The sequence below is a fragment of the Gymnoscopelus braueri genome (assembly GCF_963280865.1).
Source record: "Gymnoscopelus braueri genome assembly, chromosome: 3".
In the NCBI taxonomy this organism is placed as follows: Eukaryota; Metazoa; Chordata; class Actinopteri; order Myctophiformes; family Myctophidae; genus Gymnoscopelus; species Gymnoscopelus braueri.
This window is the reverse complement of record NC_137612.1, coordinates 58,094,119-58,116,973: the sequence shown is the minus strand read 5'-3', so window position 1 is coordinate 58,116,973 and position 22,855 is coordinate 58,094,119. Positions and strand designations below refer to the sequence as shown.

At 45.2% G+C, this 22,855-nt stretch overlaps 1 protein-coding gene across 1 annotated transcript in view; it reads right to left on the bottom strand.

The window, feature by feature from the left end:
• Positions 1-2,651: 2,651 nt before the first annotated feature.
• Positions 2,652-22,855, bottom strand: part of LOC308082139 (uncharacterized protein) — a 29,751-nt gene continuing 9,547 nt past the window's right edge. Inside the window, exon 5 of the mRNA XM_080423796.1 lies at positions 2,652-4,682. Within this exon, the coding sequence (XP_080279922.1) occupies positions 3,496-4,682 (1,187 nt within the window). The 3' untranslated portion in view covers positions 2,652-3,495. The remainder of the gene's footprint in view (positions 4,683-22,855) is intronic.

Sequence of the window (22,855 nt, the reverse complement as noted above, 5' to 3'; positions counted from 1 at the left end):
GTTGAGTAGTAACCATTGTCCCTTACAGTCTCTGGGGGGTCAGTGGGGGGGTTGGAGGTGTGGGTTGGGGAGGGGGGGACTTTGTGATGTCCGCGGGGGGGGGGGGGGGGTGGAGGTGATTTGAGGCCGCATATCCTTCCTTAGATCTGCCGTGGGGGAGGGGGGGTGGGGGTGGTGGATGTGGGGGAGGGGTGGTGTGGGGAAACCCTTGTGTCGACCTCGGCCAAATTCCCCCAGGCAAAGGACTGTTTGGCTCTCTGTTTCCACGCCGATCCCACAGGGGAAAACCATGTAGTTGTCCAGTGACCGCTTGGAGAACAGGGAAAGGAACTCCGTTTCCCAGCATTCCTCTCGGTGGGATACTATGCGGTTGTCCTGGTGTCGACTGGTGGTGGTGGTGGTGGTGGTGGGGGAGGGGGGGCGGGGGAGGGGTGAAGCTATTGTCCCGCGTCGACGCCAAGCGGTGGTGCCAGGAGATGGTAGAAAGATGGGGAAAAAACACAGTTTTCTTGTGCTTTTCTCTGGGAGATACCCTGTTGTTGTCTTGGGCCCGTGTGGCGCATGAGGAACTCCTCTTGGTGACGCTGCTGTTGGGGAAGCCCTTGTCTCGTCATCGGCCACATTCCCTCAGGCGGTGGTCGTCTGCTTGAGAATGCAGGACTTGGAGCCAGCATGGATGTCAACCGGGACAAATAATCCATCCTTGTTTCTCCAGCTCTTTGCTGGGGTTCATTCTTATCAGGTGAGGTGGGCCGTTGCCAAACAAAGTTATTTGTCTGCATGTTGTGGACCGGACCCTGTCGGGCGCTTCCGTCGCGTTGGAAATCAGCTGTGAAGTTGCTTAGGCCGTTGAAGTTGTGATCATAGCGAGTCTCCGTGCTCTTCACGGTCGGTGGGCCGGGATTAGGATGTACATTTCCCGACATCAATAAACTCAACCAAATAATCTTTCTTACTGTAAGGCCGTCCAGCTGGTTTGGTGTCCTTCTCCGTGTTTGTACCGATTTACTCGCGCCGACCACTTTAAAAAGTAACGTCGCCGCGTCTTGCGGTAAATCTCCGTTTGGATTCGCTCTCCGTTGAAGCTGCACATTGTGGGACTCGATGAATATTAATCCCTGCAAAATAGCAGCGTAGAACAGCACCAGATTGTTGCTGGCAGTGATGATCTTCTTCTGTTACAGCAAGATCTGCAGCAGATCTGGATCTGCTGCTACTTTGGATGCTTTTGTGTGACGGTTGCTGTAGTATGATCAAGTAGGGCATTAACTTACCATAAAACACAAAGTTAGAATATAGACAGCGACGATGGGTCTAGTATATTGGCCAAGGAACCCTTAGCTGAGAGAGAGATGTTTGTTTGTCTCTTCTATTAATATGCTGGATTCATGTTAATGTGTACTTAAAGACATTTAACCACTTAGCCCCTCAATACTTTGTACTTGGTCTGCTCTTGAAACACGTGAGCTTGTAGATCGGCTATTTGTGCCCCCCAGAATAGGGATGCTGGGTTCAAATGGTTAAATAACAAAAAACAATTCCTATCACACAATGATGTGGTGGCCACCCCTGTAGTAATTCTGAGGACCCCCAAGGGATCCCGGACCCCCTCTTGATGTTTTTCAAATTGCATCCATTGCCATGCAATGTTTTCAAAGACGTGAAGAATTCTGGTTCATTTGTATTGCAGTTCAGTATTTTGTTAAGATTAGGTTTGTGTTTCCCTTCCAGGTTACTAACATAAATTCATGTCCAATGTCTTTTGTTTCCACTTTACTTTGTTTAGGAACGCATAGACATGAGAGCTATCCTGTATATCAGGGGTCTTCAACAGGGGGTCCGTGATCCCTAGTGCAGTGGTGCCCAAACTGGGGGTCCCCAAATTATTTTGATGGTCCCCGAGATGATTATAGCTTAATGTGCAACATTGTTTTCTCACTCAACAGTAAACAAACCAACATACAGTATATATGTATACAGGGTATCTGCACATTTCTAAAGTTACAATTTGATGACTTTTAAGACCTTTTTAATATCAAATTGGCCTCATTGTTAAATACTATGTAAGAAAGAGGTACACATGGAAATAGCCGAACTACAAGATCACAATGCCTCGCAGTGCGAGGCGTTGTGAACTTGCAGATTTTCACAATATTTATCTGTGAAACCGAGTCAAACTAAATGTAATGCCTACAATTCCAAGTGCTTGTTAGGGTGGGGGGTCCCCGATTTAAATATTATTTTCGGGGGTCACGGCCTGAAAAGGTTGGGAACCCTTGCCCTATAGGCAGTCCTCAGAGTTATTACACAGGGGGATTAAATGTCTGAAAATGCACATGAACATGCATCTAACATATTGAAGACAATACCGTCAAGTCTATGAAGTTATCTATGAAATCTAGGAAAAAGTTGAATCTTTTGATGACAAATTCCTTTATGAGCGGTACTTCCATACAGACAAATGCTGTAATGACAACGGAGCTACCTGAGGGGTCATCAAAAAGACACAAGTTAAAAAGACACAGGTTACAAAAATAAAATGTTCCTTCTATGTTTAGTGATGTAAATGAACATACATTTTTTATTGATTGAATACTTTATTAGACAAAAAATGTAAACAGCACGGAAGTGCAATAAAACGCTTGGGCTAAATGGATAACACAAAAAAAGGTCATGGGGACTTGTTTCCATGGTGGCCCTCATTACTGTTGCGATGCGAGAGTGCGGTCTAGCCTACACCAACTCTTGAATGGCTGCCCTCCACACTCTATGTAGCATCAAGGTCTTGAGCGCTAGAGTGTCGTTAGCTAAGCTGTCGCGCTACAGCGTCTCTACGTAGGTGGTGCGCTTCTTGCCTTTCTTGGCTTTGCCCTGGGCTGGCTCCCATAGTGTCATTTTGCTTGCCACTAGTTCCCGGTGCCATCTTATACTTCTTGATAATAATACAACGGTGCCATTTCATTAAATTTTTTATCCATTGTGAGTGCTACACAGTATAACTTTAAATAAACCATGTAGGCGAACCACTATGCTCATGGGCCTACAGTATGTGATTGGAGAGGGTATAAATGTAGTGCGAGCTCGACTTCCATGCCTTCCTGTACTACCACAAGGGCTCCATTGAGACTGGCGCGTTGAGTGATTCATCCGCTTTGGTATACATTAATTGTCATTGCCATTCTGGATTAGAATTATCATACTTCGGTCTGTGTGACAACTAAACAAATGTGCCAACACAGATGGGAAATTATTTTGTCACTGACCAGTTGAAATCCTTCTATCTTAGGATAGACATTTTAACGAAAGCATTTGACCCCTGTATGAGTCATCACGTGTCTTTTTAGATTGCCCTTTTGACTAAAGCCTTTGCCTCAAACTGTACAAGTAAAGGACTTTTCCCCTGTATGAGTCCTCGTGTGCCCTTCTAGATCACCCTTTGTACAAAAGCCTTTGCCACAAAGTCTATAAGTTAAGTATTTCCCCTTTTATGAGTCATCACGTGTTTTCGTAGTTTACACCTTCGATTAAAGCTTTTGTCACAAGCTTTTGTTTTCTCCTGTATGAGTCCTGCTGTGTGTTTAGAATAGCCTTTTTTCCACCTGTATGTGTCATTATGTGCGTTTTTAAACGTGACGTTAGACAAAAGCCTTTGTCACAAACGGTGCAAGAAAAAGTTTTTTCCCCTGTATGTGTCAACATGTGTAATTTTAAAACAGAAGTTTGACTAAAGCCTTTGCCACAAATTTCACAAGTGAAGGGCTTTTCCCCTGTATGTGTCATCATGTGTATTTTTAAATTAAACGTTTGCCTAAAGCCTTCGCCACAAACGCTGCAAGTAAAAGGTTTCTCCCCTGTATGAGTATGGCTGTGTCTGTTTAGATCAGAGTTTTGACAGAAGCCTTTGCCACAAATTTCACAAATTACGGGCTTTTTCCCTGTATGTGTCATCATGTGTCTTTTTAAATGAATACAGCCTTTACCGCAGACTGTACAAGTACTGGGCTTTTCCCCTGTATGTGTCCGCATGTGTTTTTTTAAATCAAACTTTTGACTAAAGCCTTTGTCACAAATGCTGCAAGTAAAAGGTTTTTCCCCTGTATGTGACATCATGTGTCTGATTAGATCAGAGTTTTGACAGAAGCCTTTGCCACAAATTTCACAAGTTAAGGGCATTTCCCCTGTATGTCTCATCATGTGTTTTTTTAGTTTACTCATCGTACCACAGCCTTTGCCACAAACCGTACAAGTAAAGCATTTCTTCCCTGGGTGACTGCTCATGGAGTTAGTTTGTTGTTGTGATGCTTTCAGGTCCTGGCTGTGTCCTTCCACATTTTGTCTCTTGTGTGATTTCAGTGTGTTTAAAGCTGACTGAGCTTCCCTGGTCTCTTCCCAATCCTCATCACTGCCATCAATGTCAGATTCAGAACAGTGTGAAGAGAGGAGCTGGTCATCACTAGTTGGTTGTGAGGTACCACAGTCCTCTAAATGAGCTTGTGTTTTCATGTGTTCAGCTGAGGTGCTGGCTAGAGTCTCTCCGTTTTCATCATCCTCACTTTTCCCTGCTAGTAATGTCAATGTTGACCTATCAGCCTCCTCTGGTCTTTGAAGTAGCTCCTCTTTTAATCGTGAAGGCTCTGGTTCAAGGGAAACCTCCTCTTTACACACAGGGAGGAGCAGGAAGTCTAGGCAGAAGATAAAATGAGGGTAAAGCATTGAATGTTTGAACTTAGTCAAGTTGTTCAACTGCCACTCTGTTGCCATCGACTTGCAGAGAGAAAAACACATTTGTTTGCATAAAGTTATGTTCTTGCAACAGCGTGAGTCAACAGAAAAATAAATACATCTCAATCTACATGAGCAGAGCACTACATCACTTAACTCACCTAGTACAGTATTTTTTTTGTTTTGTTTGAGAACAATTATTTTCTACAAGTGTCCAGAGTCAGTACAGGTTCCAAATGTGTTTCACTGTTGACATAATTTTAAACCCCAGCAAGAATCCCAGCAATGCATCCTACAAGAGGTAAACAGATGACATCTTCATTTGAACCATGCCTATATATGGGCATACCGGGCTTGTTTATGGTTATGTGTGAGTCAGAGTGACGTCTGCCACCCTCCCAGTACCCAATTTTAATATAGGATCAAGTGCACATTTTCTTCATTTCATCATACACTTCCTTTCAACCCTTGCATGAAAATATAAATAAAAAAATAATAAAATGAAACTAATCTAATGATTAGTAATTAAAATGATATATTTGTAATACTGTAAAAATAACATTTTCACCCTTTTTACATTACATTCTTATGTATTGACTCGCTCTTCACTCATCAGCTCAACAAACACAAAAACACATACATAATAGTGCTTCTATTGTCTACTGAAAACCTAGAAAAATATATAGTACTTCTATTCTCAGTAGAATTCTACTGTCAAGTGTAAACAAAAATACAATGCTTCTGTGAAAACCAAACTGTGCGATGGGTGATTGAGGTAGTCACACCTGGCCTGAGTCAAAATTGTCAAAGCACCCAGGACCCAAAGCCTCATCACATTGCATACAGATGCACTTGATTTATCTTGTGCATGCAGCATCACCGTATCACTTGCATTTGTTTGTCTGTAAGCTGGGGCCAGTGGTTTCCAGGGGAAAACCTGATATCAGGAGGAGCCTTGGACACTGCACTGTGTTTCAGAATCTTCATACAAGATAGGCTTGGTGAACCGATATAGTAAAGGAAAGGTCAGTAAAACGGAAGAGACTGTATTACTGAAATGCATTTGAAAGAGTGTTTGGAGAGTCACTCACAATGCCTTCTGTTATTTTTGTAAAGACAATAAATACATCGAAATAATACAGCTCCACGGGATTGTTTTTGTTTTTGAGGGATGAGGGATGGCTGACTGAAGTAGTCTGACCTGGCCTGAGACAAACTAATTGGATTAACTGGACCCATAGTTAGGCACTCTGAGACTAATTAGTTTGACTTAGGCCAGGTGAGACTATTTGTTATAAATTCCCTTCCCTTTTTGTATCTTGAGTTCCATAATACGTTTTGTTCAGGCACCTTTTTGGCCAGCTACGTTTTTCCACTCCAGTCAGGCCTTACGTAGCCCTGCGAGTGTTGGGGTCCTCATTGTTTACAGTAAACTCACGTCGAGACGTTCCGTAGCGTCTCGCGTCCCTTTGTTAATGAGTGCGTTCATGAAAAGTAAGTTACTACTGTAATGGATAACTTATATAACATTAATGCTGTTATGTGTAGTGATGCTGGTATGTGCAGAGAATGTTTTGTAGAGTAAATGGCGGTTTTCAGGCTATATATGTGCATTTCTGTGCTGTTGGGTTAGTTAGCTCACATGCTAATTTAAGCTAGCCTGTTGACTATTCTACTAACTGTGAAGGCATTTAATTACCCTGTTATTTGTTTGTATCATAACTAAATGTGAACTCTCATACATGCTGTACATTATTTGTGATGCATCTAATGCATTTATTGGTAATTATTTCCAGTTGAGATAATTGTACATTTGTGGTCTTATTCTGTTTTACAGAACCACCACTCAAATACAGTCCTTAGCTAAACATTCATCATTCATCACAATCTGCCATTCCATGTACTGCTGCAACTCTTTATATAAAGACAACAAAAGACATTCTGGAGTCCACGTGTCTGCTCCTTTACCAGAGTATCTGTCCTGGGTAGAGAGATCCCAGCTAAAAACAGTTTTACACAGAGTAATCTTCAATATTGGTCCTTCGAACCCGGATCATCTTTATCCACGACGGTGCCATGGACTCCCAGAGAACAACAGCAGCAGCAGCAGGAGACGCAGCACAACTACAGGGAAGACTGCGACAGTTTCCAGCACACCTGCAAAGCTACAAGGTTAGCTTGCCACAGTCCCTCATGCCTAATACTGCCTCTTCTAAAGACGACAGCATGAAGGCCAGCGTACAGCAGCTGCGGTCACTCAGCCTGCAGACCGAGTTTGCAGCCATAAGTGACCAGCTACACACCGCGCCCGGGCCATCTACCCGTCCATCTGCACTAGGAGCAGTCAATAGGACAGGTGAAGGGGACATGGAATCATATGTTATTCACATACCCAGCCATGAGGGACTCCAATCACCAGCCCCCTCAGAACAGAGCTGCCTAACCGAACACAGCTTTAGTGCAAACAGGTCTGGTTCTCCCATGTCACAGCAATCCTCACATATCAGTCCAGGTGCCTGGTCAAACCACCAACCTTGTTTGAACCCCCAAGCAATGACAGCCTCGATGTCAAGCCAAAGTCAACAGAGCCATGTAATGGATCTGTCCATACTGCCGACAACGACATTTGCACCCTCAGCAAATCACTACGCACCAGCTCTGCCTGCACAATTGATATACCAGACAGCAACGTCGCTGCAACCCGCACACCAGTCACCCGCTGCTCCTGCCCTCCTGCCAGTAGGTCTGCACTCAGCAGCGACGCTACAGCAGCATCAGCTCACCCCAGTCATGCCACAGTCACCTGCTGGACGTGCCCTTCAGACAGCAAGCCAGCATCCAGCAGCTATGCCTGTACAGCACCAACCATCTACCTGGGTAGCAGCACCTTCGTCATACCTGCCTACCGCGGTCCTGCAATCAGAGCAGCAGTCTCCGGCAGTCACATCTGTACAGCCAGCATATCAAAGGTATGAGTACCAACAGAGCCACCAACCTCAACCGGTGTATCAGCAGATTCAGCACCAGCCTGCTCCAGTAACCCAGGCGATCTATCAGTGGATGTCTCCGGCATATGGCTCAGTACCGTCCCAACCTGCAGCGACCCTGCTATCTCAGCCAGCCTATCAGCAGGTGTCTTCAGCATATGGCCCAGTACAGTCCCAACCTGCATCGACCCTGCTAGCTCAGCCAGCCTATCAGCAGGTGTCTTCAGCATATGGCTCAGGACCGTCCCAACCTGCACCTGCCCAGCCAGTCCAACATGGCTATCAGCCCCATCCTGCTCCAGTCCATCAGCCTTATCATGCTCCTGTCTTTCACCCCCAGCCAGCTCCAATTTCTCAACCAGTCCTTCATCCCCAGCCAGCTCTAGCAAATCAGCAAGCCTACCACCAACAGCTGTCTTCATTATACGGACCAGCACCGACCCAGCCTGTAACAGTCCTGCCAGTCCAATACGCCAGTCAGCCAGCCTATCAGCTCCATCATGCTCCAACACCTGGCCCAGCATCATATCAACCTGTACCAACGCCACAGGTCCAGTATGCTCCTCAACCCCTGTATACATCACCGCCTCAACAACTGTATACACCACCTCAGACACCATACGCCTTCCAGCCTCCCAGACAACCAGTTCCTGTACCTCAACTGCCCAAACTGGTGCATGACAGTGAGAGAGAATTCACTGACCTGAAAATAGCGCTAGACCACCTACTCAGTCCCCACACTGAACTATCTGAACACTACAAGTATCGTGTACTCATAGAGCACCTGGTCCTGGATGAAGCCAGGCTAATAGCCCAATCCTGCAGGCACTATGCACAGCCCTACACTGCCGCCATGCAGGCCCTACAGCGGCAATACGGGCAGCCACACCAACTTGCACAAAGCGAGATTGCAGCAATCCTGAACTCTCCTGACCTCAAAGCCGGAGACGGCAAAGCCTTCCAGAGCTTTGCTCTCAGTGTCGACCTACTGGTGGGAATGCTGACGTCATTGGAAGGGCCCAACGGGATGGAAGTCATGTCGACCGGCCATGTTGATCGGCTACTGAGTAAGCTCCCTAAACAATCACGGGATGGCTTTGTGGAGCATCTACAGGCACACGGTCGCCTTAATACAAACAGCCTAAACCCATACAACCTCCGCGACCTCTCAGAATGGCTCAAGGTAAAGGCAGAAGCTCAACGTCTGTCTGCGAAAATGGCACAGCGCTACCGGAGCGACGGACCACAGCCTCCCAAGAGAGACCAGCAAGTTCATGCCCCCAGGCCTCACAACCGACCTGTTTCAGTTTACCATGGCACTGACGAGCTTGAACCAGATAGCGTTCAGCCTTCAGAGACATTCCGGTCAGAGGCCAAGCAACTGAGGTACAAAAGGATGTGCCTCTTCTGTAAGAGCACTGAGCACTACCTCTCTGAGTGCAGAAACATCGTCCAGTGCTCACCAGAAGAGATCGAGAAATGGATAGCCGACGGCAAGCGTTGTCGTAAGCGTGGTCGCACCAGCCACAAACAAGACGCCTGTACCCTGAAGAAAGCATGCAGTGAATGCCAGCAGGTTCACCTCAGAGTTCTCCATGCCATAGCCAGGCCCCGGTGTTTACCTCATCACACCAAAGGATCGCGCCTCGCTCGCCAACTCCAAGCAAGGAGGGAAGGTGTACCTCAAGGTGGTGCCAATCATCATAAGCCATGGGAGCAAGTCTCTGCACACCTACGCGATCCTAGATGACGGCGCTGAACGAACGATAATGCTGCCAGCTGCCACACGACACTTAGGACTCAAGGGCGAAGCCGAGACCCTCTCTCTGCGTACCATCCGGCAAGATGTGGCTCGCCTCACTGGTGCCTCAGTCGACTTCCATGTAGCCTCCCCAATGCGACCTTCGGAACAGTACCTGGTTAAAGGCGCCTTCACAGCCGGTCGGCTGGCCCTGTCGGAACAATCCTACCCTGTGACTGCACTTCAGAAGCGCTATCGTCACTTGAAGGGCCTCCAGATGCAGGACTTCACCAACGTGCAACCGCTACTGCTAATTGGTGCAGATTGCTCTCACCTGATCACAGCCAAGGAACCCGTCAGGTTCGGCACCAGAGGTGGACCCTTAGCTGTCCATACAGCGCTTGGTTGGGCGCTCCAGGGTCCAGATGGTCCCTCACCTCATGCTACTTCCTGCTACTTCACATCTCTCAAGCCAGCACCAGACGACCTCTACCAACATGTTGAACGACTGTGGCAGCTCGACGTGCTCCCATTTCGAAGTGAGAAGCTAGTAGTACGTTCCCATCAAGACCAAGAAGCTGTGAGCATCCTGGAAGCATGCACCGAGAGGGTGAAGATTGGTGATACACTCCGGTATGCCACACCTCTGCTCCGCGTTAAGGATGCGCCACAGCTGAAAGCACCCCCTGACGCCGTCATGCCCCTGCTCCGCAGCACAGAACGACGACTGCTAAAGGACCCAGCGAAGGCTAAAATCTACGAAGCAGAGATCCAAAAGCTCATCGATGGAGGATGCGTAACCAAGCTTGAGGCAGAAGAGATAAATAAGACCAGCGAGTCATGGTTTATTCCCCATCACCTTGTCCAACACAATGGCAAGGATCGCCTGGTGTTTGATTGCTCTTTCACCTACCGCAGTCTCTCCCTCAATGAGCAACTCCTCCCTGGTCCAACTCTCGGACCGTCACTCATCGGGGTCCTCCTGCGATTCCGACAGTATGCTGTTGCCATCAGTGGAGATATCCGGGCGATGTTCCACCAGGTTCGCCTCCTGCCGGAGGACCGCCCACTGCTGAGATTCGTCTGGAGAAATATGCATAGAGAAGAGCAACCTGACATCTACCAATGGCAGGTTTTGCCATTCGGCACCACAAGCAGCCCCTGCTGCGCAACATTTGCGCTACAGAAACATGTCAAAGACCATGCAGAGGGAAACGAGGACATCCTACGATCCATAGAGCTGGCGTTCTACGTGGACAACTGTCTCCAGAGCCTGTCAACACCAGAGTCTGCCAAGCTACTGGTGGATAAGATGCGACAGTGCCTAGCCTCAGGAGGATTTGAGATCCGACAGTGGGCAAGTAATCTCCCTTCCGTTGTCTCCCATCTGCCTTCCACTGCCCGGTCGGAGAGCGCAGAGCTGTGGCTGGCCGAGAAGCACACTGACCCCCAGGAGCCGGCTCTGGGTCTGCGATGGCATTGCCCAACTGATCAGCTTGGTTACAAGCCCAAGCCAACAGAGAGTGAGATCCCCACCATGCGCCACATATACAAGGTGCTTGCCAGCCAATACGATCCCCTCGGTGTCATCATTCCCTACACTACACGGGCAAAGGTCCTCGTCCAGAAACTATGGGCTAAGAAGAGGAGCTGGGATGACCCAAACCTCCCTCCTGACATCCTGGAAGCCTGGACCAGCTGGCAGAGAGAACTCCCAGAGCTAAAAAACATCTCCATACCTCGAACCTATGCACCACTGGAAGTCGCCACTGAAGCCACAGATTACACCCTGCACGTCTTCTGTGATGCCTCCGAACAGGCATATGGTGCAGTAGCTTACTTCACCACCAACAGTAATGACACTGTCCATGTCTCATTCGTGATGGCAAGGTCCAGGGTAGCCCCCAAGCGCCAGCAGTCGATGCCGCGGTTAGAGCTCTGTGCAGCACTGACGGGAGCCCAGCTGTCTTCCCTACTTCATCGAGAGCTCACGCTAAGCATCACCCAGACCTTCCTCTGGACAGACTCAACCACCGTCTTGACCTGGCTGACATCCGAGTCCTGCCGGTTCAAAGTTTTTGTTGGAACCAGAGTCTCCGAGATCCAGGACCTGACCTCCCAGCACACCTGGCGGTATGTGGACACAGGCAACAATCCGGCTGATGACCTCACCCGCGGCAAGACCCTGCGTGAGCTGACAGCACCAAATAGGTGGCTTCAAGGACCACCATTCCTCCGTGATCCGTCTGACAAGTGGCCATCGCTCCCCAATTCCACAGAGCCAGAAAATGTTACAGAGCTGAAGCCAAGTATCTTCTGCGGCCTCACACAGACAGGTCTAAGTCCTCAAATCCCGGATGTCGTGCAGTTCAGCAGCTGGACAGACCTGGTCAAAGAGACCCAGCAGTGTATCCACGGGGCGGCGTCTGACCCTTCTTCACCTCAGTCCGACCTCAGAGATGTTGAAGTCCACCTGCTGAAGGCCAGCCAAGCAGACTGCTTTCCTGAAGAGGTTAAGTGTCTCCGGGCCGGCAAACCAGTGCTGCCCAGCAGTAGACTCAGTGCGCTCTCACCAGAGATGGACCCTACCATGGGGCTCATCCGCGTCGGTGGACGTTTCCGCCGTATGGAGAGCCCCTGTCCTACTGACATCCACCCCATCATTCTCGACCCTTCCCATGCAGTGACAAGACTCATTATCAAAGATGTGGACGCACGCCTACTCCACCCAGGGCCCGATAGAGTCTTTGCCGAGATCAGACGCCAGTACTGGGTCCTCCGTGGGAGACAGGCCATAAAACACCACCAGAGGACTTGCGCTGAATGTCGGAAGTGGAGAGGGAAACCGGTGGTCCCCATAATGGCAGACCTACCTCCTGCTCGCCTGCGGCTCCTCAAGCCTCCATTCTTCTCAACGGGTGTAGACTGCTTTGGGCCATACGTCATCAAGGTTGGACGGCGCAGCGAAAAGCGATGGGGAGTCATATTTAAATGTTTGACTACTCGATGCGTCCACCTAGATCTATTAAGTAGCATCGACGCTGACGCCTTCCTACTAGCCCTGAGGCGATTCATTGCCCGCAGAGGCACTCCTTTCGAGATCCTTTCCGATCAAGGAACCAACTTCCGAGGCGCAGGTAGAGAGCTGAAAGAGGCGTTCGCTGCTATGGAGCCTCAGCTGCAGGAGAGACTCGCCAAGCACCAGATCAAGTTCAAGTTTAACCCTCCAGCAGCTCCGCACTTTGGTGGTGCGTGGGAGCGTGAGATACAGTCTGTCAAGAAAGCACTACAGGTGGTTATCGGTGATCAGCCTCTCCAAGAAGAGGTCCTGTTGACAGTCTTAATAGAGGTGGAATGTATCCTCAATTCCAAGCCTATAGGTTACGTTTCATCAGACGTGGCTGATCCGGACCCAGTGACACCCAACATGTTGCTGATGGGGCGGCGGGATGCCTCCCTGCCACAAGTGACTTACGCTCCAGACACACTCACCAGGAGACGGTGGCGTCATTGCCAAATGATGGTGGATCACTTCTGGGTGCAGTTCATTAGAAGCTACCTACCATCTCTCCAGGTCCGCCAGAAGTGGCGGCAGCACACTGATGATCTCCTCCAGGACACTGTCGTGATGATCGTCGATCCTCAGTTACCACGCGCTCACTGGCCTGTGGGAAGGGTGGTCAAGCTGAATGCCAGTGCCGATGGATGTATTCGTTCGGCAGAGATCCAGGTCGGGGACAAGACTTACCTGCGACCAGTAGCCCGTCTGGTCCAACTGTCAGTCGTTCAAGACGACGATACTGTTAAGAGGGACTGAGGATTTATTTGTCTTTACTTCATAGCCATGCTATTCAGGGGGCGGCTGTTATAAATTCCCTTCCCTTTTTGTATCTTGAGTTCCATAATACGTTTTGTTCAGGCACCTTTTTGGCCAGCTACGTTTTTCCACTCCAGTCAGGCCTTACGTAGCCCTGCGAGTGTTGGGGTCCTCATTGTTTACAGTAAACTCACGTCGAGACGTTCCGTAGCGTCTCGCGTCCCTTTGTTAATGAGTGCGTTCATGAAAAGTAAGTTACTACTGTAATGGATAACTTATATAACATTAATGCTGTTATGTGTAGTGATGCTGGTATGTGCAGAGAATGTTTTGTAGAGTAAATGGCGGTTTTCAGGCTATATATGTGCATTTCTGTGCTGTTGGGTTAGTTAGCTCACATGCTAATTTAAGCTAGCCTGTTGACTATTCTACTAACTGTGAAGGCATTTAATTACCCTGTTATTTGTTTGTATCATAACTAAATGTGAACTCTCATACATGCTGTACATTATTTGTGATGCATCTAATGCATTTATTGGTAATTATTTCCAGTTGAGATAATTGTACATTTGTTGTCTTATTCTGTTTTACAGAACCACCACTCAAATACAGTCCTTAGCTAAACATTCATCATTCATCACAATCTGCCATTCCATGTACTGCTGCAACTCTTTATATAAAGACAACAAAAGACATTCTGGAGTCCACGTGTCTGCTCCTTTACCAGAGTATCTGTCCTGGGTAGAGAGATCCCAGCTAAAAACAGTTTTACACAGAGTAATCTTCAATACTATTACTAAGCATGAGTTTTCGTAAAATGGCGTGACTGTGGTGAAGTGTGTCTTCCATTTTTCACTACCAAAACAGAAATAAAAGGAAAACTTGACCCTGTAGATCGGCTATTTTCACTTCCTATGTAACTTTGAGCTGATTGCCATACAGACTTGAGGGTGATGTCATTGGACATTGGAGTTACTAAACCCCACCCTCTATTCTGAGGGCAGAATAGTTTCATATCTTTAGCCATCACTTTGCTTGTCGTACAGAGTCATGAGTCACCTCACTGACTCGGTTGAAAATGCTTGTCCTTCATATTCATATTTACTTCATATTTGTCAGAGGTGCGAGGGCCCGGTCATCGCTGCTTGCAGCTTTAATAATAATTGTGGGATCGCTAAAGCGATCACACTACTGTTATCTTCAACGTTTTTGGGACCGTTTTTTGGCCCCTAACTAGTCCTTCATACTTTTAGCTACAAACTCCGTTCCAACTCTTCAACGTTCGGCCTACTCAGGACATGTCGGCTACCATTTGAATTTTTGAAACAATTTGTACTTTTAGAGATATTTCACTTTTTACTTCTAAAAAACTCCCATTCATTTCAATGGAGAAATTCATACTTTTAGATAGAAACTCCGTTCCAACTCTATAACGTTCAGCCTACTTAGGACATATTGGCTACCATTAGAATTTTTTGAAATAATTTGTACTTTTAGAGATATTTCACTTTTTAAATAGTAAAAATACTTAAAAGTTGATAAAAAGAGTAAAAATACTTAAAAGTTGTAAAAATTAGTAAAAGCTACTTTAAAGTAAATAAAGTGACTAAAAATACTTTAAAGTAAATACCTTGAGTAAAAATACTTAAAAGTACTCAAAGAGTAAAAATACTTAAAAGTTGAAAAAAAGAGTAAAAATACTTAAAAGTTGTAAAAATTAGTAAAAGCTACTTTAAAGTAAATAAAGTGACTAAAAATACTTTAAAGTAAGTACCTTGATTAAAAATACTTAAGAGTACTTATACTGAGTAAAAATACTTAAAAGTACTCAACATGAGTAAAAATACTTAAGTTGAAAAAAATAGTAAAAATTAGTAAAAAATACTTTAAAGTAAATAAAGTGACTAAAAATAATTTAAAGTAAATACCCTTTAGAACCTTTAGAACCTCTTAAACCTTTAGAACCTCTTAAACCTTTCAAACCTTTCAAACCTTTCAAACCTTTCAAACCTTTAGAACCTTTCAAACCTTTCAAACCTTTCAAACCTTTCAAACCTTTAGAACCTCTTAAACCTTTCAAACCTTTAGAACCTCTTAAACCTTTCAAACCTTTCAAACCTTTAGAACCATTCAAAGCTTTAGAACCTTTAGAACCTTTCAAACCTTTAGAACCTCTTAAACCTTTCAAACCATTCAAACCTTTCAAACCTCTTAAACCTTTCAAACCTTTAGAACCTTTCAAAACTTTAGAACCTTTAAAACCTTTAAAACCTTTAAACCTTTCAAACCTTTAACTCTACTAACACTATCAATACTCAATACCATCAACATTCTTAGCGATCCCACACTGTTTCTTCAGGAACAGTACCTTCTAGTTATTATTAATTGTAGTACAGTCAGACATTTGGGCTAATAGGATAACAAAAAAGTCCTTCCATTGTGGTTGGGCATATCAACATTTCTGTCAGCTATCTTGGATGTTGACAAAAAATATGTTGCAGATACAACGGTTGGCCAGTGGGTGGCAGTGTATGGGGTGATTCTCTAGCCTCCACTGTGGTGGCTGATGTGCAACTCTGCCATCAAAACCCATTCATATAATAGAAAATGGCATTTTAATAGCGGTCCACTGTAGTGACCAGTATGCATGAAAGGGGTAAAACTGCAATCAAGTGGGGCACGGTTAGTGAATGTTTTTTAGTTGCATATTTATTGGGGTAATTATGCTATATGTAGCTCTGCAATGTAAAGCGCTGTGTTGAATGCAGTTGCATACAGGTGGAAGCATATCTGGGGCAGCTACTAAAGCCTAATTTATATTATGTAGTGTGATGGTGCAGAACAGAGCTACAAGCCAACAATGTGTCACGGATGACGGTGCATAACAGAGCTACAAGCAAACGGTGTGTTGCGATGTGTAGCGATGAAACACATTGTTGGCTTGTAGATCTGTTATTTTCGGCAAACTATACCGTTATCATCAGGTGATATTATTATGATTTCAGCCACTCTAATCATTACTGTAGCTACCACAACATTGGATATTGTCAACATAAATTGATATTTAAAGAACCATACGGGTGTTATTGCATGTTTAGCCCATTGAATACAGTACCGTACTGTATGCATAGCTAAATGGATAGAGGCCGCCTTGGAAACAACAGGTTCCAGGGTCATGTGACCAGTCCCGATCTTTGTTTCCAAGTGTCCCTAAGCATGACACTTAACCCCTAGCTATTTACACTACTATTTACTTATATGCTTCCTATGGGTAAAATCATTAGGAAACACTCTGTACATTTCCATTGTTATTCGGATGATACTCAATTATAGCTATTTATGAGGCCAGATGAAAGGGATCAACTAGCTACACTTCAGGCATGTCTTAAAAGTTGGATGATCCGGAATCACCTACTCCTCAACTCGGACACAAGTTATTGTACTTGGCCCTAAGCACCTTAGAGAAAAATTAGCCAAAGATAATTTTACCCTAGATGACATTACCTTGGCCTCCAGGGCCACTGTAAAGAATCTGGGAGTTACGTAATCCCACACAGAACAAATGTCAAGGACTGTCTTTTTTCACCTGCGTAATATTCCAACATGGCACATTCTTTCTCAAAATGAGGCAGAAAAACTTGTTTGCGCATTTGTTACTTCTAGGCTGGACTACTGCAACTCGTTATTATCAGGCTGCACAAGTAAGTCTCTAAACAGTCTACAGCTAGTCCAGAATGCTGGTGTGTGTATAATTACAGGAACCAGAAGAAGAGATCATGTCACTCCTTCACTGGCCTCTCTGCACTGGCTCCCGGTTTAATACAAAATGGAATTTAAAATCCTCCTTCTCATCTACAAAACTCTCAATGGACAGGCACCACTGTATCTCAAAGAACTCATCGAGCGTTATCAACCTGCTAAAACACCAGTGCGTTCAGAGTATGCAAAAATGCTTAAGGTTCCAAAAATATCTAAGGTTAGAACAGGAGGCATTCGTATTTTAGTCACACCCAGGGCCTTCGGGTCACTTTGACCCGAAGGCCCTGGGTGAAAATTTTCATTTTCATGAAAATGTTCATTTTCATATCACATGTTTAGTACAGTAAATAAGGCAAATAGAAGAAGTTTCATAGAGAACAATTTTTTTTTACATACTTTTAATTCATGTTGAAAATGTTAAACCGGTTTAAAAGGACCCGAGGACCCTACGAGGGTACCTTAGCTGTAGAACCTTCTCCCAGTTTCGGTCCGTGAAGCAGACACTGTATATTTAAGACTAGATTAAAAACCTTTCTTTATGATAAAGCCTATGGCTAGTAGGGATGAGTCCAACTATTCGAATATTCAACTAGTCGTTAATGAGATCAAAGTCGAATATAAAAAAGAAAAAAACATTTACATTTTTATTTTATTTTTTATTATTATTTTACATTTTTAATTTCAAACCTATTCTTTTTTTTTATGGCGCTATACTGCTGTCTAAAGGCTACCCACAGTAACTAAATTTTAGCCTATGGATATGCATTTGGTCTCCATTTTGGACCATCCGTGGGCCAGCCTTCACTTCACCGTCACTCCAAGCAATCAACAACGCATGCAGCTTCACGTGTGTTTATCACGGTAGAAACAATGTCGCAGTCACGTACCAAAACAAGCTCTGTCTGGGCGTACTTCAAAAAAATAGAAAACAATTGTGTCAAGTGTGACATTTGTGATTAAAAAATGAGTTACCATTCCTCTACGACATCGATGCGAACACATCTACAAAAAGTGCATCCGACGCTGACTACAAGCAGTGAACATGACGCCGGACCAACCCAAACACGTATGACCACATTTATGGAAGGATCCCGAAAGTGTGACCGACACCGTGGTGAAAAAACCTCGGCCCTGATAGCCAACATGGTGGCCAAAGATATGCTCCCCATAAGCGTTGTTTTCATGTTTCCATGAAAGTATGAAACTTGATACACTTGTACAGTTTGGGACCCCGAACATTTTCAGACATGGAGCCATCGCAAAAACGCCCCTAGTGGCCATGGCAGCCATTTTACTGAGGAGAGGTTTCAGCACCAAAGACAAAAGGGGCAAGTAGTGGAAGAAAAGTATATGCCTATTTCATCCTCACTAAACTTGATATGATGACACCTGGGGTCTGATTGCCAGAGTGGTGACAGCCCTGGTCTAATCAGCCCAGCCCTACAAATGTTGGCTGAACCTCTCCTCAGATGAAACTCACTCCCTTGGTGAACGGACACAGGCTCGGGCGGTAAGCAAAACACACTCCAACATTTATGCTTAAATGGGTTGTTTTAAGACTGAATATAACTAATTGTGGTTTCTACTCCCATCCCTAGGCACCATAGGGCTCTTCAAGTGACTCTGTGGTTGGTTTGGGTCAGCACTCCTCACAATATACAGTACACATTTCTAGATGATATGTCTTTCAAATGTAAGTTCCTGTACCTGTACATTCACTATATTCCACTCAATATGCATGTTGACTGGGGAATTCTATCTCTCATAGATTCATGTGCATTTCCCTTTTCATGCAGAGATGGCAGATGATAACTATCAAGATCTTCAAAATGACACTGGCCAATTTACGAACATTCATCCCATTGATTGGACAAACTGTATCCTACTGTATGTCAGAAAGTAACACCAGACAGCCTGCAGTGCCCTGCAGATTCAAGGAGAACAAATAATGGTGCTGGATACTTGTCTTTGACTAGAGACATCACAAGATTTCATGAGCTGAAGCAACTGCCAATCCCTTTAGATATAAAGAGACTGGATGAAGGACCTGGTATAGCGCCCACTCTTCAGTTGCATCAAGCGAAGTGGCATAAATCCTGCTTTCTGAAATTCACACACAAAACTAGAGAGAGCAGAGAAAAAAAGCAGAGAAGAGACCAGCACCACAAGAAGACCCCACTGTCAAGAAGAAGTATACTCGGTCAAGTGATCAACATAAAGAACCGGAGAATAGGCCTATGTGCTTTTTTTGTGAAGATCTGACATCTGCTGTATCACTTCATGAGGCAAGTACATTCCAAATTGATGTTCATGTCAGAAAATGTGCTTTGAACTTGCAAGATGAGCGAATACTAGCAAAAATGAGTGCAGGTGATATGGTTGCACTAGGGGCAAAATACCATGCACGTTGCTTAGCAGGATACTATAACAAAGCTGCCAAACTGCACAAAAAAGACAGTCATGTTACCAATGACATGATATGTCATAGCATAGCCTTTGCAGAGCTGGTTTCCTACATTCAGAATGTCTGTGCAAATGAAGAAATGCAGTCTGTCTTTAAGCTTGCCGTGATATATATTGTTATCGTGGGCCTAATATCGTGATATATATCGTATCGTGAGGTACCCATATCGTCCCACCCCTAATACAGGGTTAACTCCACACATTTAAAGAATAGAATACTGAGAGAGTTTCCAAACATGACTGAGTGCAAAGATGGAAGAGATGTTTTACTTGCATTTAAGGAGGACATCAATGATGCTCTCACATCATCCTTTCGGGATAATATTGATGATGCTGTCATTCTATGCAAAGCTGCCAAGTTTGTACGTTGAGATTTGCATCAGATTCCTTCCTTTGAGCAAGACTCTCAACATAAATCTGTACCCAGAACACTGCTGTCTTTGGTTGGCATGGTCCTTGATGGCCCCGACATCAAATCACAATCTGAGGGTGTGTCTCAAGCTGTGCTCAGTATAGCTCAGCTTGTTCGGTATAACAGTTCCATTCAGAGGCGTGACATACATAAAAACGCAAGGCACAAGCTGGAACGGGAGACACCCTTACCAGTCTATGTGGGACTCAGTGTTCATGCTAAGACACGAAGAAAGGACCTCGTTGACACACTATTTCAATTAGGACTCTCAATATCATATGACAGAGTGCTGGAGATCACCACAGCAATGGGCAACGATGCATTTCAACAGTATCACAGAGAGAAAGTGGTGTGCCCAGTGATGTTGAGAGAAGGATTGTTCACAACAGCAGCAGTGGACAACATAGACCACAATCCCAGTTCTACATCATCAACTGGCTCATTTCATGGCACATGAATTTCACTATTCCAACATCCCACCAGTCAGAATGAGGGGATTGAACGCAGAGTTCGATGTGACATTGATCCATCACCCCTCTCAAAGAAAATCGCTGCCCTGCCACCATATTACACCACCATTCAACCTAGGTACCTCAGAAATACAGAAACAACTATCCCCAAAGCAGTCGGTCCAGTCCAGGGAAACGGGTCTGCTTTCATTGATGCAATTACAGAGGAAAGAAGGTGAATATGGCATCTTCCTTATAACAAATATTTCTTGTGAAATCATGAAACAGTATTATGATGTTGTAAGGTGGCCTGTATAAGTGACATATTTTTCTTTTTTTTTCTCTCCCATTTACTGTTTTTTTTATTATTAATTATATTTCAGGTGGTTTGAGTCAGTAAATACCTATGTCCTGGGAAATCAACTGGTAGAACACATCTCCTGGGCAGCCTTTCATGCCAATCAGCTGCAATCAAAGGAGCTCACCCCTGCCATCTCAGCTCTCCTTCCCCTATTCCCTGATACCTCAAAGTCAGTGGCCATGATTCATCATGCAATGAATGTCATAAATCAAGCAGTACAGAGGGTACATCCAGGAAAAGTACCTGTTGTGACTATGGACCAACCTCTGTACAGCATAGCCAAACAAATTCAGTGGAATTGGCCCATTTCACATGGAGAATATCATTTTGTGATTGTCTTAGGAGGACTGCATATTGAGATGGCAGCTCTCAAGATATTGGGGGACTGGCTAGAAGGTAGTGGTTGGGTGGAAGCCCTTGTCCAAGCAAACATAGCCACCCAGGGAGTTGCAGAGTCCTTCCTGAAAGCTTCTCATATCACACGGACCAGGCGTGCACATCAGGTAACTGCCAGTAGTCTGCACATCCTGATGACAAAAGCCTACAACCAGTACACTGCATCAAGACCATCTGCTGATCCGCTTCTCACCTTTGAGAACTGGTGTACCATGAGAGAACAAGAAAGTCCTCAGTATCTATTTTGGTACACTGCCCTGAAGCTGGAGCTCCTTGTCTTGTCTTTTGTAAGATCCCTGCGTGAGGCTGACTTCAGTCTCTATGTGGATAGCATGACAAAGCTTGTGCCATGGTGCTTCATCTTTGACCACACAAATGATGCACGCTGGTTACCTGTTCATGTTAAAGACATGGCAGGTCTTTCCAAAACCAATCCAGGTGTGGCAAAATAATTCCTGGCAGGGAAATTCACAGTCACAAAGACTCAAAAAGTGTTTTCTGCTATGGCTATAGATCAAGCACATGAGCAAAACAATGCTACAGTGAAGGGAGATGGAGGAGCAATTGGTCTGATGCAAAACCAGGATTCACTCTGTCGCTGGACCTCTGCTGGACCATAAGTGTTTCGGGTGATTCAGGAGTTTGAGAATGCCATGGAGTTCAGCAGTATGGGTGTCTCTGACAACAGACATCATGAACAGAACAAAAGTGTCCAGATGAAATTCAAAAGCCATGTGAGTGCATTAGTTGATGTGATTGAGGAAATGGGAAATCCTTTCACAGAGGACAGCAGCGACCTTTTGAAGCTGGACTCTAGAGAATTAGCAGACCAAGCTGTGGTGGATGCTGTTCGGGTTGCAGAGAAGATGGGCCAAGAGCAGTACCAACTCTTTGTTGCAGAAAGGATACAGGGCACGAAACCCATCACTGCCCCTTTAAAGAGAAACAAGCTCCCTCTTTTTAAAACCGCTCCAATAAGAAGACAGTCCAAGTCAAAACTCACTGAAAAATCACTAAAAAATGACTGTGCACTGTTTTCCAAACTTTACATCGCCTGTCAGACCCATGATGGGAACGTAGAAAACTTCTTCAAATACGAAAATCAGGCCTACCCTCCAGCACTCTCCCTTCATGGGGGACTACGCTTTGGAAACAAGGCTGATCTGTTAAGTTGCCTAGAAAACAGTATACGCAGTGTGCCTGATAGTGCCTCACGAAACAGTGCCCCAGACATTGAGGTCCAAATACTAGACGGGTCAGCAGTCATCAACATGCTGAAACCAGACAAAGTTAAGACCTTCGATGAGTTTTCCAGCAAGATCTTCATACCTTATATCAATGCGAAACTTGAAAGGGCCAACAGAGTGGATGTTGTATGGGACTGCTATGAAGTTAACAGCTTAAAGTCCCAGACAAGACAGAAGAGGGGAAAGGGGACACGAACAAGAGTGGATGGAAAAAACAAGATACCAACCAACTGGAAAAGCTTCCTGGATGAAAATAAAACAGAGCTCTTTCACTTTCTGGCCGAGAACCTTATGGAAATGTCAACTACCAAACAAGTTCTTTTCACTTGTGGACCCAATGTTCTATCATCTCACCCTCAAGAAACAGATCTGATTGCTCATTGCACACATGAAGAGGCAGATACAAGGATGCTACTCCATGCCGCAGATGCTGCAAGAAAGGGGTTCAAGAAGATCACTCTGCGCACTGTGGACACAGATGTTGTGGTCCTAGCCATTGCA